This window comes from Diadema antillarum, unplaced genomic scaffold (assembly GCF_040938485.1).
Source record: "Diadema antillarum isolate AM-2024a unplaced genomic scaffold, OU_Dant_1.0 scf00000207, whole genome shotgun sequence".
Taxonomy (NCBI): domain Eukaryota; kingdom Metazoa; phylum Echinodermata; class Echinoidea; order Diadematoida; family Diadematidae; genus Diadema; species Diadema antillarum.
The window spans coordinates 692,881-709,412 of NW_027271096.1; the positions used below are offsets into that span (position 1 = coordinate 692,881).

A 16,532-nucleotide genomic window follows, 5' to 3' on the forward strand; every position below is an offset into this window, starting at 1 on the left:
ATCACAGAAATGTTATAGCTTTACAATAGTCTTGTCATTCTGGTGGAATACATCATGTTCTGTGCTATTCGGGAAGGAAATGCAAAAGGGATGGCCCATCTTTAAGTGAGTGTTATCTAAGGATGGGTGACAAATTGTACCATTCTTTGAAAGTGATGGCATCACATTATTAAAAGTTATATAACTTGCCCAAATGATTATGTTTTTGACAATGTTCTCCCCTATACACACATAAATTACCTATGGAACAGCCTGAATAAATCTAACCAATATATACATAGTATTGAATGTTTGCATAACCACGAGTTAGTTTACAGTGTGATAACATTCTTCCTCCTCAGAGTGCATTATTGTGATTACAGTCATTGTTTCCTAAAACTTAGTACAGTTGAACCTCTCTTATCCGGCCTCCCTTTATCCGGATCTCTCTATTATACGGACGCAATCTTGCCGTGATTTTTTTTTTTATAATTACGGGAGGAAAGGGGGATTCCCAACTCCCTGAGAACTCCTACACAAACACACATGAATTACATATTACTTCCAACATGATTAACATACATTACATCAAATTTCCTTCCAAATTGCTTACCTTCAGACATTTTAACATCCCCAAACATCCCAAAATGTAACAATGAAAAGGTTGCAGTATACACATTACTACATGTGGTACTACAATGGGCTACATCAATACATGTGTATTTATATGTACATGTATAAAGCATTGAGTCTCCCGTATCCGGCCAAATCCCTTATCCGGATGAGCCCCAGTCCCGACTTGTCCGGATACGAGAGGTTCAACTGTACTACTATCTTGTTTCAAGAGTAGCTACATGATATGTTTCCTTCATCCATCATCATTTCTCTTTCCCCTCCTTTGGAAATATCTGATGATTCTTTTAAACTATATGTGACCCTGCACCTCAAAACAAACAAAAAGTCGCCAGACATGAATTTTTAGTTAAGACCATATTCTGAAAGAGCAGACTTTAAGCTTTAAAATGATGTATAACTCAAATCAAATGGACTCTCCTAACCTATCTAAATATTGGATAGAAAGCACAAACTCAGGAAAAGTGTGAACTGAGAAAAGAGGCTCTAAAGTACAGTGTCTATTCAAGCGCTTAATCTTTACCAAACCGTGCTGGCTGTGCGATGAATGGGACAAAAAACAGGAAGTAAACCACCAGAGTAACAACAATGAAGGGATTATCAGATTAAACCAAAATTAAGCATGCCTCATTAACACATTCTGTCCATAATTAACGCCAACTTTCAACGCAGTAGCACTATCCTTTCAAAAGTTATTAGAGTTGAAAGTGAAGGGTGTGGACAAGGTTTTTCAGAAATGAAAAAGGGATTCTAGAGACACACCTAATCACACTATTCTACCAAAAATGTTCGAGATAAACTGCTAAAAAAAAAAAACACTTTCCTGCCCGTTTTGTGATACCAAATTTTAGCATAATGAAAAAGAAGACCCGCTTTTCAGAAAATATGAAAAAAGTGAAGTTCGGCTAGGTTGACCCATTTCACTTATTTTCAGTCCTCACGGAAAACCAGTGTGTGCGACTTTATGTTCGTTTTGAGGTGCACGGTCACATACTTTCCATTGAAAAGATCCACACAAACCCTTACTTTATTGATTCCACACAAGGGCCCTAGGATTGAGAGTTATCTTAGTAAGATGTGAAATAACTACTGCCACATTTCCTCAATGAGGAATAGCTTTGTAGAAGAAAGAGAACACATTACATGCATCAGTGTTGGCCTTATGTTCATCCACCCAGAAACCCCAAGATAGAATCTCTCACTCGGAGGTCCTGCATGACAACACTATTTGGGTGGAGGAGTTCCTCTCATGCTTGCCGTCTGTCAACAGTTGTGAAGCACGTAAGCCAGGCTATAAATTCCTTTGGTCGTGTGACATTGTAAAGAAGAGAAGAAAACCTTCATATGCTCTACATGTGAGAGGGAAGAGTTTACTTTCTGTCCTGGTCACACCACATTTGGGTGAGATAATGGTTACACATGCCAAGAAGGAAGAGTTCCTGTTTGATCTGCCATCAAACGTTTTCCAAACACCGGAAACATTAAATGGTAATGATTAATGTTTCCCCGACCATACATCCGCAACATTTGCTGGCACTGATTATAAAGCTTCCCCCCCCCCCCCCCCCCCGACATCTCAAACACTTAATAGTTTTCATTTATGTGACCCCCTCCCCAAATATTGGAAAATGAATATCTAATAGCAATGATTAATGTCCCCATTAAATATTAAAAGCACTTCAAGCTAAAGTTCCCCCCCCCAAAAAAAAAAATAAATAAAAAAATAACATCGGAACTACCTACTGACAGCAATTAATGTCAGCTACCCCAAATCACTTGTGTGTTGGGCAGTAAGTTGTTAGTCACTATTGCTTTATACCTGAAGAGTAAGATTACAAAAGATTGTCCAATAGCATCCTGTTCTTTTATGGCCCAGACTACACCGTGAATGGGGGGAGGGGGCATGATTTCATGTCCCTTCTTCAATCACAGTTTAGAAAATGATATGTGATTGAGAAATACTACTTGTCTTCTTGGGAGTTTGACTTTATTTTTCCGTCATGTGAAGATATTTTGTCTCGGTCCAATAACAATAATCTACTATTCAAACCTGATGATACTTCATTAACACCAACATTATTAGCCCATTCCTATTTATAAAAATGCCTAAAAATCAATTTAACACTGAATTCTAGTTGAAATTAATGTTTGAATATCAGTGGAATTTCAAAGAATATGAATCCCCTGGAGGTATACTCAATGGTACTATAGGATGAGTATGTTTTACGACCATGGGGTCACACATTGGGTCTGCAGAATGAATATAATGGTCAAAGTTCACTAAAAATGTTTTACTGCAATTCTAAACATGAATTGTATGAGTCCAATCATGTTATCTTTGATATATCATTCCAAAGAGCAGAGAGTGGGTTATTACATGTGAACAAAATGAAGCAATTAATGATAGTGAAATGAAGACAAATAAACTAATTTCTTATGTTAAAGCACTACTCACATCAAAGGGTGATCTTTACATCTTCCTCCATTTTCTATTTTCCCCCTCTAACAATATCTTTCTCTTGTTTTTCACTGCAAACTCTTTCCTCTGTCACTCACAGTGGGAGTAAAAATGTAAACAGCCGAACTATGCCTAACTTCTAACTTGAGCGTGTCCCCACTGGGCAGACTTAAAATGCCGACTTATCTCCGGAGTCAGAGCAGAGATCGGGAGGAGGGAGGGAGGGTGGTGTAGGATAAATGAGAGAGAGGGAGACCGAGTGAGCCTGCCTTACTTTTTCCCTACTTCAAGTGCAAGTGCAGGGGAGTGGGGGGGGGGGGGGGAAGCTTTCCGTCAGAAAAAACCTGTTGCATAGCAATCAGCACGGGCACACACACTGGGTCCATTAGTGGCATCACGACTGAGTGGAGAAACACATTATACAGTGAACGAACAAACAGTGAGATTCTAAGGCACACACTCACACACACACACTCACACACACACACACATGTGTAGTGTGTGTGTATATGTGTGTGTGTGTGTGTGTGCATGTGTGTAACATGCACACACATTTGTGCACACACAGACATAGACACATACACTCAACTTCTCTCCCTTTCTTCTCTGGCAGGAGAAACTGACACTATTTAACCTGTTATGGACGATCAGATTTTGCTACAGCTGTACAACGCACATTTCCAATAGACACCTGCCCTAGTATACTCTGGACTAGTCTTCAACAGGTTAAGGGGGATCGAGGGACAGAAGGGGGAGGGAAGAGGGGGAAGAAAGGGGAGGGGGTGGGGATAAAGGGCGGAGGAAGGCGACAGGGAAAGTTGAGATTAAGCTAAAAGCATATTTAGTGGGTCAGCAGGACGCCAAAGAATACATTTTCCACTATGGCCTTGTGTTCTAAAACTCCACATGTGTCTTCTTCCAAGGGTGCATAGTACACATATTGGAAAAAGCACACTCTAGTGTTACGGCCATTTACAACCATTTCACGGCATAATAAAGCCACATGCACAAGTCATCAAGTACGTTAATGCAGTCATGGTTTTATCCAACATGCACCATTAACAACAAGTATTATTCTTTTTAATAATAATGTGACCCATATTCATATGGAACACTTTTTTTTAAAACTATCATCTTCCAGAGCTGTTAGTCAACCAACTTTCCCCACCAATCCCTGTTTCATTATTTGGAAGTCACAGGAAGAATTTTTTTCTATTTCTTTTGTGTTGTTGTTGTTTTCTGAATACTGTCAGAGTAAGATTATCTCAATCTGTATTCTCATTTATCGAAATGTAAAAACTCATTATTGATGAAGGAGGCAAAATATATCACCACCACGATGTAATGAAAGTGTTTGATGATCTTTGATTTTAAACTTCTGATTTTTCACCAGAAAACACTTTGAGAAGAAAGACATATTTAGACAAAGTTCAGTGACCTTTGAACTCTGAGCAACTTTTGCCCCAAAATCTCATCAGCATATCAAACATCTCAAGCTACACTCATGAACACATATCAACAAAGTCTCCCCCCCAAAAAAAACAAAACAAAACAAAACAATACAAAACAAACACACACACACACACACACACACATACATACACACAAATTCCTTACAGCACAATATCAAGATCTGTGTACAGACGGACAGACACGCACTCACACAGATGGAGAGAGAGGCAACCTGTAAACGTAATGCCTCCCGGCTCCCTTTGGGGATGGATGGCGGACATTGAATGAGGAGGAAAGGTTGGTGGACTTACCAAGTTACTGTTGACATCATTGGAGTCCTGTTTGGGGAACGGTGTGTAGGTGGCCAGGGCTATACAGTTGGCGAAGATGGTGATGAGGATCAGATACTCAAACGGCGTGGAGGAAGCAGAAGATGATGATGAAGAGGAGGAGGAGGAGGAGGAAAAGAATCTGGTCAAGGAAAACTTAACATCAAATCAATGTACAGCTGAGGGAAGAAAACAAACACCCTTCCATGCTTAGTCATCAGCTGTTTTCGAAACCCTGTGACATTTAAACAAAGTGTGTCGACTTCATGCAGGGAATGAATATGGATGCTGCAAGATGCATGAAAGACTTGAACTTGTATTTGATGCTGCATATTATTGCATCTGCAGATTGTACGATTGAGTCTCAGGTATAATTCTTTTTCATTGTGTCTTCTAAACATTGATATGCTGTATGAGACAAATTATGGAAGTCAGTGACACAAGTTTGATCAACTTATTGCAATCACATCAATGTATCATCCATATTACATGCAAGTTTACAGCTAAGCCAAACATGAATGAATATGTCACATTTTAATTCAACTTTATGGTTACTGAAGTGTGTGTAATAAAAATATAATAAAGTAAACATATGCAAGAATATAGAAAAATAACTGGCAGATACAATGAATTGTGACTTAAAGACATAATAGATTCTGGTCAACCCATTTGATTGGCTCCATTGGTTGAAATGGCATGCCTGTTAACACTTGTAGCTACATGTAACTTCATATTAGAAAAATGAACTCTAATTTGCATATAGAATATACCTGAACTTGTGAAAGATGACATGATTCCAACCAAATTCAAGAAAAAAAGGCAAAACTTTCACTTATTTGGTTAAAACAATTTCCACATATCCTTCTGACAACAAATATATCTAAAAGTAGTTAACCTATTGAGGATGAGTCCCAAGTATACTCGGGCAAGTGTCAATGAGAAATGCGTGTTGTAGCAAAATCAACCCATCCTCAACAGGTTAAATTCACATGGTAATATCCAGGCTTTAAGTTAACTTGAAGTTAGCTAACATTGGTGATACTAGCTCCCATATGGCCTATATGGCTCATATGAATGTAAATCACAGAAAGTTAACCTGTTCGTTAGCTTCAAGTCTATGCGATGCTCTTTAATAACCGCAAGAAACTTTGTGGCTAATAGCATTATGCGCAGATCAATGATCAGGACATCCTCCTGTGAAGCATCATAGCAAGTGGGCCTACGAGAACTGAACTGGTAATTACGCTTGAATCCCTGTGAGTGCTGAATTACTTCCTATTATAAATGAACACCTACGCCAAAACGTTACCAAACTGGGGTCATTGAATACAGCACACTGTAATGCTCAATTTTATTGTTGAGCATAGCTCATTGTCAGTCATATCAAGTCGTTTAATCACTGTGTGAAATTAATTCTTAGGAGATAATCTATTTCTTACGGATAATGCCATGACTTTGTGCACATTCCTTGTTAGGGCAAGCTATGACTCCTATATTTCCCTTTATGCATTTTTATTTTCCTTTATACATCAAACTTCATTCAACAGCACCTCTTATGGTGACCTGTCACAAAAGGTACTATTTTCTAAACAATGTCTGCTTCATGGACATTTCTAAATCAAGCAGTTTCTATTTTAGGCAAGCAAACAAATTGTTTTCCTTTTGTTTCATGTTTACCTCTTTGTAGACACACCTGTCTCAGTCACCTGGAATGCATCTTCTTATCACCTGGTGTTCTTTTTCATGTCAAAAATACTTGACAAACAAGAAAACATCATTCCATTTGCCACCTGTCATTTTATTGCACATCCAAAATTTCTTTTGTTGTTGACTTTAACAAAAGAATCTCCTGAAAGCTTGTTTCATGTTATTGTTCATAGTTTATTTATAGATCAAGAAAACAAAATTCATCACCTGTTTCATGTCAATTAATGAAACAGACACCTGTCTTAGTTATTCTGTAACAAAGGATTGTCATGCCCACCTGCTCTGAGTCAAATAGTCCATGGGCCAGGCCAGATATTGGTACCATCTGAGGTGGCAAAACCTTTTTGGTGTCAGTTTGTTTGTCGGGCATAGATATGCTTATCAAGCTATGATAGCATTTCCAAATGAGTAGCTTAGTCATAATAAATGAATTTTTAACCAATTTGGTCTCGCTGTTATATCCCTATACTTCTGAATCGAAACTAACCGCTATACAAAGAAGAGCACTGTCTTCTGTATGTTCCATAGAGCTGTAAAATGCAGCTCTATGGTATGTTCACAGGTGTTCTGTTGTAAACGCGGTGCGTTTAGTCTTTATTCAAGGCAGCGAAGGGAATATCCAAAGGTTATGATGTCCACAGCGCTTAGTCTTTATTCTAGAGGGCGAAGGGAATATCCAAAGCGTATGATACAGTGTATATCCTTTTATCTAAAAACAACAACAACAAAAAAAGCAATTCCTCGTGAATTTTACCGTATTTTTCAATTATTTATCATTTTCCGGCGAAAACGCTACGGTGAAAACGCTAATACCACGCCAATGTCGCTTTATTTCCATCCAACCATATTGCAAAAACAATATACCGGTACACTACGATACATTATAATGAATAATATTGTAAATGAACAGAGTGATTTTTGTTTAAAACTGATATATTTGTTGATAGGGTAGTATAAAAACAGTATAGATAATCCCTTTTATGAGGAACTTTAGATATGATAACGGTACCTTGGTCTAGATAAAGACTAAGCGCACCGCGTGACAGCTGTGGACATCATAACCCTTTGGATATTCCCTTCGCTGCCTTGAATAAAGACTAAGCGCACCGCGTTTACAACAGAACACCTGTCTGCAACTGCAGACAGAGTGCAAGAGACCTTGAAATATCTTGGGATATGATATGAATATCTCAAGGAAATAATTTGTAAGATACTGATTGACTTGCAGGGTACAGTTTTATAGCATAGGTAAACAAGAGGTGTGAAAAAAAAAAATAGCCCTAAGGAAATAATCGGTACCTGGTAATGTTCTTTTACTAGAAGTAGAACACACAAGATTTTGTTGCTGTTATACTTCATAGAAGAATTTCACATGTATATATATATATAACTTTGTGATATATCCCACATCATTAATGTAAGCTAATCCATTTATTACTGCTGATGCCTTAGGCTATGTAACATATTTATGCAGAGTTTTCTGGAAAATATGTTATATCTGACCCTGCAACTGTCAAATTGCACAACACTAATCAAAATCAATACAACTATATAAATAAAACACTATGAAATCCACAAATTTAAGTATCAAGCTTCATGGATATTACAACATCTCATAATTGCTATAGCCTCAAGTTATACACTCATATGATGTAACAATTCTGTAACACAAAATCCACTTCTTTGCACCAGGAGAATTAATGCATGCCAGCATGTTATTCATGATGACAAAAATTGAAGAAAAAAAAACAAAGAAAGAAACAATTTGTCAAAAGTTTCGGAACATTGTTCCTCAGAGTATCTGGTGTTTATTTCCATCAATGCACTTGTTCTGTCTCGACAACAAAACGTAGGGAGCAAATGAGACAGGATAACTTATATTGTCCTGGTGAGTTATATGTACACTCCCGACTCCAATATTCCTGCAATAGAGGTCATTTGTGATCTACAACATGCCCCCAACGTCTCGGCAGAACATCAAAGGACTTCTAGACTGATGCACTCACTATGCATTTTGATGAGCACGACATAAATCAACCCCTCTCAAGAACGAAAATGAGAGGCTAAGTGGTCACTGTACGGGACGAAAATGCCGCGGAACTGCCGCCAATGTGAGGCTTCCGCTTGTCAAACAGTGCAAGCCACGGCGGCGCATGTTTTCCCATTCCCTCTGCAACCCTTATCCCTCCCCACTCCCCCCACCCCCCCCCCCCAAGCAAATGACCTTTCAGAATATTTGACTAGAGTTGCATGAAGAACAGTTGACAAGCGAGTTCCAATTAAAGCAATTAATTTTTCGACAGTACCTTGAAATACAACAAGCTTCCAAGAAAGAAAATCACAAATTCTATTTCATATCCTGCTGAATGCATGACACTTTAATACCATCCCCCCCCCCAAACACAAAAAAAACCTAAAAAGAAATACAGAGATTATTATCCTCTATAAATGCTATATGCTGTCATCTAGAAACAATTCTACACAATAATCAAAGACATAGTTTCCTTTAGATGTGCCACTGCTATACCTTTGGTTTACAAACTGCATGTATGCAAGAGGTAAAGAGAAAGCATGAAAACTTGCATTAATGCAAGATTGAACAAGTATGCCCCTTCAATGAGATCTTGAAGGGCTCAAGAGATGAAAATTATTTTTAGGATTTTTTTTTCCTGGGGAGTTAATTCCATGTTTAGTTCTTCGTTATAATTGTATCAACATCAGCTACAACTAAATTTCAATAAATGACACCTTAAATTTACAACATCCACATGCCTTTCAAGGCTGCTTGGAGCCACAATCGCAAAAAGCAAAAGGCAAATGCAGTCAATAACTGACCATCAACAGGTAGCCGTGGGCGATACGACCCACGCACTGTCCACCTGTTCTGACGATTTCCAGCCACATGCCTGATTCAAAGATTAGCAGCGGCAAAGGCTTGTTTGCTTGTGTGCGACACTCTACAGCTGGGTAAGTAGCGGGCTCTGAATCTCAAACAGCTTTGATCTAGCCGTGATTGTACATGGCCAGGATCGAGGCAATGCTAGAAGATGAAGGAGGTTGCTATTCTATTCACAAAAATAGAAAATCCTGTCCCTTAATGCCGACAGCCTTACCTTAATTTTGATTTTCCTCTCCTTCTCCTCTCACTTTTTATCACCCCTGTATTTTTCACTTTCAAACCTCATATCTTGGGTAGCACCTCCTTCCCCTTCTTTTGATTCCTATGTTTGTTTGTTTTTCTTTCAGTACATCTGTCATATTGATTCCTATGTGTCTTTCCCACCTTGCTTCTGTGCTGTTAAACAATCAGCAACTTGTCTCAAAATCTGAATTCCTTTAAGCTTATGCCAACTTATAAATAGTTAATCAAGCACCCCCCCCCCACAAAAAAAAAAATGAGAAGAGAGAGAATGCTTGAATTTTTTAATTGTTTCAAAAAAGAAATGATCTCACTGAGTTTCCTATAGAGTCCAACAAACATTAACTATCCCTTCCAACTCTGGAAATAAGAATATGATGCTTTATTTACTGAGAATGAGACAGAGAGAGAATATTGGAGGGAACCAAAAAGGAACAAAAATTATGGAAATCCTAATCTCTCCTAATGTCTCTGGCACAAAAAGGGTAACTTATTTATGAAAAGTAACATCTTACATGTAAGAATCAAATCCTCAAACTGGACACAGGTTGCTGACCTATTCTTGAATCATCCAATAATCTGTGTCATATAAAGCATGAATACTAGTGTATAGAAAAGACAAAAATCCTTTTGATCTTAGCAGACATATATGCATATAAATACAACAATTTTGGAACCTATAGCACATTACTTTATAATCCTCTGCATGCAAACTGATTTTTTAACTGCTGCCAGTGTACTAATCCTCCAGCATCAGCTTTAAGTGGAGACTTTAAATAAACACAACTAGTTGACTCCAGCAATAAATTTCTTACTGCGCAAACTAATTAACACTAAAATGCTTGAGGATTATATGAACATTGTAATGAGACCTGTATACAATGTGATCCACAAAATTTGATAGTCACAGACAAGAAATGTATGCTGACTGCCAGAAAGCACACTCGTAGTCACCCTACCGTGTCGGATGTGAGTAAATATGAGCATGGCATTTTATGGGTCAAACACATGGGTCAAACTATGTTCTGACATTACTCTGAGAATGCAGATGGGTGAAAAAACAGATATGCCTCAACTCTAATCAAGTGCTCTCTCTCCCTCCCTCCCTCTATCCCCCCTCCCCCTCCCCCTCTTGGTCTGTTGAATCGTTGAACCAAGGCAGCACTGAGGATGGGTCATCAGTCACTCATCACTGCGTGTGTCGGCCCTCATCGGAGCTTGCAGCGGCCATCTCGAAGGCAACGAGATATGATTGCTTCTCTGTGATGAATATTTCATCTTCCAGCCCTTTTTCCACCACACTGCATTGCCCTTCCTCCCAACAAAACGGCCGGTAATTGACATACAAAAAAGCCCGGAGGCCTCGCTGTTTCATTCATAATGCAGCCCCTAAGCACACACACTACATTCCAGCCTGCCTAATTGGGTTCGACTCATTTTGAAAGAATACGCTTTCGGACCCATAAAAAAACGTGACAAACGGGGTACTTAGGACCTGAGGGTAACCAGGTCAGAGTGGTATTGGAATGAAAATACTTTTCATCCCTTGTCATCAAGTATTAAGGCAAACCCCAAACTACTAGGGAAAGTGTTGATTTACAACCTGATTGTTGAAAGACTTTGCTATATACATGTTCCAAAAAAAACGTAAGAATTATATTCAATCTAAGTATCAAGGCATGAAGTAGTACAAGCAAAGATATGTTCATCACCCTGATGAAGTCACTTAAATTTTGAAGAGTACTGGTCAGTTTATGCAAGTTGGGAAATGGAAATTTGCTTTTGCAAGCAGTTATTTGGTGCTGTGATCAAACTGAACTCCATATACTCGTATATCACCTTCTTGCTACAAATACTTACAGCCAACCTCAGCTGCTATTAGTATGTCAAGTAATGAAAAACTTTGAAAACTTTTATACATGCACATCACTGACAAAAGTAAACTTGAACATCTATAGGAATAAAAAGACTGATATGAGTACATGCATATAGTAACTGAGACAAAGGATAGATGGTACTATCATATGACTTATGAAATCAAAAGAACATATTCAACCTGACTCATGGTAAGACATCTTTAACTTCACATGACCCTTTCTGCAAAATACAAAAGAGCAGACTGATTTAGACTCATGTCTTAATTCTGCAAATATGCAGTGTCAGGCATCTGCATAGCCTCCTAAAAGCAATTGCATTACACTATGAGAATTGGACTACAAGAACAGCAAGCACAACCACCAATTCAACACTCCACTCCATTCATTTTTACAGAACTATGATAAGCAACAAAATTAATAATTAAATAAATAAAACATTCATATATATCAATGGCAGGAAACAAGATACACTGCATTTCATTGTCTTTGCCATTCCCAGCAGCTATTGTGGCAAATGGAAAGGGAGGTAAACACTAATTTCTCATCATCAGTATTTCCAAATGTCAATGCAACAAGTAATGCATAAAACAGTTCATCTAAGTACTATATCTATTGTGTATCGTCTATCCTTTCCTCATTTTCCTGCCTCATCCACGTCAGTATAGTGTATTTTATTAAAAAAAGGGAAATCCTTGTAATCACCAATACATTTGTCATCGCTTCGTAAAGGCTATGGATTATTTCCACGCTCATGCTAAATTTGCTACCTGTTGTGTAAAGTTGCCATTGTTATATTAGTAACGTACCATAAGAGATCTGCAAAAGTGCGTATCAAAGTTGAATAGTATCGGGTGGTGAAGAGCGGATACATACAGCTACTGTAGGCCCCTTACATTAGGGGTTGATCATGACCGGGCGGGGGGAGAGGAAGAAGAAAATGAATACGACTCTTGAGGCAAAGCCTGGATTCCGTGACACTCATCAAGACTGCATGTTATCAGGATTTCTAAAGCCTTTTGAGGCCAACTGTTCAAAATATGAGAAAAGAAAATCCTGGAATTGATGACATCTCTTGCTCACTTTGCATACAAATGACGGCTTGGGAAAAACGCGTTCCAATTTGATGCGCAATCTCGAAATCTACCGCCGCGTCCTTGAGCGTGTTATTGCTCTCTGCCTTTAGACATTAAGTTTTGCTGAATGGGTGTACAGAGTGAAACTGTCTTTGTGAACTGGAAATGTACCTCGAATACCAACAAAACAAGAATGCTTGTTCACAAACATTCCTGGTCACTGCAAAGATCTTAAAACAGATTCACCAACATACACATGTACCTGATCATCAAAACAAAAGGAGTGGTGGAAAAGTCTTTTGATCCTCATGCTCTGTGGTAGTCATGGCTTCCACAACTAGCATATTCCTTGAATTTATGCATTAGTCTTCAGAGGGTATGAGCGACAAAACCAGCAAAGTCCAAATTGGGGGGAGGGGGGATTCATAGAATTATATAAAAAGAGAGGCATCGATTATAATCCTACAGACATTTGTACTCTGAGATATGCGAGATGATGATAATGATCAAATCAAGTCAAAAGAAACACATTATGACATGGTGGAAAGATATTTCTAGCTGTCACGGCCTGTGTCATTACTACCCTCTGTATTATGCTTAAAATTACTATGCCTTTGACTTCAATGCATTTAATCTGTTGTAATACATGCCCATAGGTTTCATGATTATTTTCATATTGATCCGCATGACACATTCAAAACTGAACGAAATTTTCAAAGGCATACCCAAATATTTCACCATACTGACATCTTGACTGGACATTGCCAAGGCAATCTCTGTGGGATTTATGACAGAAAAAAAAATGTTTTTCCCTGATACAGCTTGCATTGACTTCTAATCAACAAAAGCTTAATTGTATTCTAACCACTCAAGACAAATCTAGAAATTACATCTTTCCTGTCACTCACCATCTGCCTTCTTTTTTCTTCTTGTACCATTCAGATCAACACAGCACTGTGCATGGAGCCAGCAAGAAAGGTTTGTAATGTATTCAGATTTCAGGTTTGCCATAGCAACCAGTATGCTTAACCAACCTTTCCTGCCCATCTGAGATGTTTAATAAATGCAAATTGGATCAGTATCAGGCTTTACATATAGATTTACAAAAGTACGCAAAGGAATTGCAAATTGCATGCTCAGATCACCAGGAAAAAAATCCATAAATTTGATTACAATACAACACTCCAGTATTGCAGGATGCCCGTAAACTACAGAGGTTGGATCACAAACAGACATACCAATCCATTTAAGCTGTATGAAAAAAAAAAAACCCACACACTCACATTCCTGTAGATAAACACAATTGTATTGGTATTAGTAACAGTTTTCCATTGAACAACAATCAGAGCAGACTTTTGACCCATTGCTATGGTGACCTTAGATTGTAAGCTTCCGCCATTCTGCAGCAAAGCTACTATCAAATTTTGTATTCCTACATTTTGATGTAATAATATTAATTTTCCTATACCACTGCAGAATAACACGGTAAATCACAGAATATAGATTTTTAATTAATCATTTGAACAATCAGTATTCATTGTATACAAACTTCATGCTACTGCAACATACAAAACTTGGATCAAAGCAAATTGGTACATATAGGAGCATATGAGAAAATAATATAACTCTTCCAATTTTTTCCTCTCCTTATTTGTGATTGGATTAATGCAACAAAGGATTAAAAGCACCACCAGGTAATTAGGAAGCTTAAGCTGCTTTAATCCATCTGGCTAGGTAGTTAAAACCGCCTGCTGGATGACGCTGCTGACGTGGGGATGAATCGCTAACAATTCTGTCCCCAAATGGTCTCCACCTCTCTTGCCGATTGCTCCCACAGAGATCCCCCCGTCTCATGGCCAATCAGCGTGTATGGCATATTGCGGTCATATTCAGCTCATCCTGATGTAAATCTGCCACCGTGCCTGACAGACCTAAACCAAATTCATACCCAGTTCAGACTTTCATATCTGAGTTTGATTCATTTTTTTTTTTTCGACAGTAAGTGGGGAATGTTCTCTTCTCCCTTTTTGTTATGCTTCTGAGAGAATGCCATGGCATTATTTCATGATATCAACCTCAACCATCATCAGTAACGCAATCTATGTCGTTCTGATCCTGGTGAGATACACAAGCACATATAATGCTACAGCCTGCTTGAGGCTTTTTAACCTGTTCCATACTGAATTCTGATATGCAAATAGACTTAATACGCAGGCCACCAGGTTCCCATATGGAGCGGGTTAACAATGAGCGGGATAGTAAGAACGCATCTGACACAGTAATCTACGACCAAAATAATGGTCACATTTAAAAACACGGGGAAAAAAAACATTTCCAAGCTCTGATCTATCATGATAAGATTTATTCTTGTCATCCCCTCCCTCCTCCCTGACTAATTTTCATCCATGACAGGCATGAAACTTGAGGTTTAATATAGGGCTTACAACGTCGCTTTACAACGAAAATTTACCTTTCATCTTCTGGCTTTCAACCAGCCTATTGAATGCACAGAACAATATAAGGAGGAATCAAATATATATAATATATAGAGCGCACACTGTATATAGACTCTTTGCTTTTGATTCATTTCTACAATCATCTCATAGGCAAAGACAATACCCAACTAATGAGAAACCATCTTCGACATGTTAGCTTCTGTTCCAAAAGCTACAAACACACACGATTATACTGCAGTGCCATTTGGAAGAAAATAAAGAATACAATGCAATAACACCAATAAAGCATACAAGAGCAGAGGAACTGTATCATAATCACAACTTCAACCCCCCCCCCCCCCTCTTTGCAATGAGGATACTGTGTTATTTATGTAACCAGTGCCTTGAGCTAGTGAGCATGGTGAATTAACACCAAAGAATCAGAGGTCTTTCTGCCCCTGGGAGAGAGGAAGTATACATCTCGATTTCCTATTTTTGATATTTGGCAGAGAAGCGGAAGTTTTGCCACAGAAGTTCATAAAGATTCAGGTGATTTTTTTTCCCCCTCTCTCCCTCCTTCTCTCTCTGCCTCACCCTCTCTCTCTTCTTTCTCTCTCTCCTTTTTTTACTCACTCTACTTTTTTTACTCACTCTATCTTTCTTTTTCTCTCTTTTTCATCAGCTTCCTGCCAAAAGGAATCACCTTTTTTTTTTTACATTGTTGCTTTTTTTTTCACATGAACAGAAACTCTCAAGTACCGTTCATATGTCTATAAAAACTTGCTACTTTCCTCCTAATCCTGATATTCTCTCACAGTCAAACTTCAACCAAGAATCTTACAGAGCATCTTTAGTGCCAAAAATGAAAGAAAAATGTTTTTGTTTTTCACAATTGGGCATGTTTACAAATCTCAAGGCAGAGATCATTCTTTTAAAGGAAGAATACACTCTGTGTTTTATTTGACTGTAGTTCAGTCCTGCATGCAAGCAGGCTTTGGTGTGTGTGTATACACCACAAACAAAGGCAAGCAACATCATTTATCCTTTTAATGTGTATGAATTTAGATTTTTTTTCTTTACAGGGAGTGGGTATGATATAACAATGATCCTATGAATTTATATGGATTACAAAAGGGTGAAACAAACAGCTAATGACCAGAGATGCATCACATGACTAATGTTGGTCTTGATTAATGACAAATGTAGAAATCTGTGTTTTATTCATTTCTAGATAAAGTGTTGAGGGGGAAGATAGATTAGCTTGGATCAGATTAGATTAGATTATTTAATTTGCTTTGAATTAGATCAAATTAAGTAGATAAGTTAAGATCAAAGAAGCATGAATAAGCTCTATCGTCCATATGATTTACATCACTTATTCCAGAATACACTTTAGTGTCAATGGGAAAATTCATGAATACAGCATCACGAGCAAAGAAACAACACCTTG

At 38.1% G+C, this 16,532-nt stretch overlaps 1 protein-coding gene across 1 annotated transcript in view; it reads right to left on the reverse strand.

The window, feature by feature from the left end:
* Window positions 1–16,532, reverse strand: part of LOC139724118 (voltage-dependent L-type calcium channel subunit alpha-1D-like) — a 110,384-nt gene that overhangs the window by 49,814 nt on the left and 44,038 nt on the right. The window contains exon 3 of the mRNA XM_071635319.1: window positions 4,834–4,993. Within this exon, the coding sequence (XP_071491420.1) occupies window positions 4,834–4,993 (160 nt within the window). The remainder of the gene's footprint in view (window positions 1–4,833; window positions 4,994–16,532) is intronic.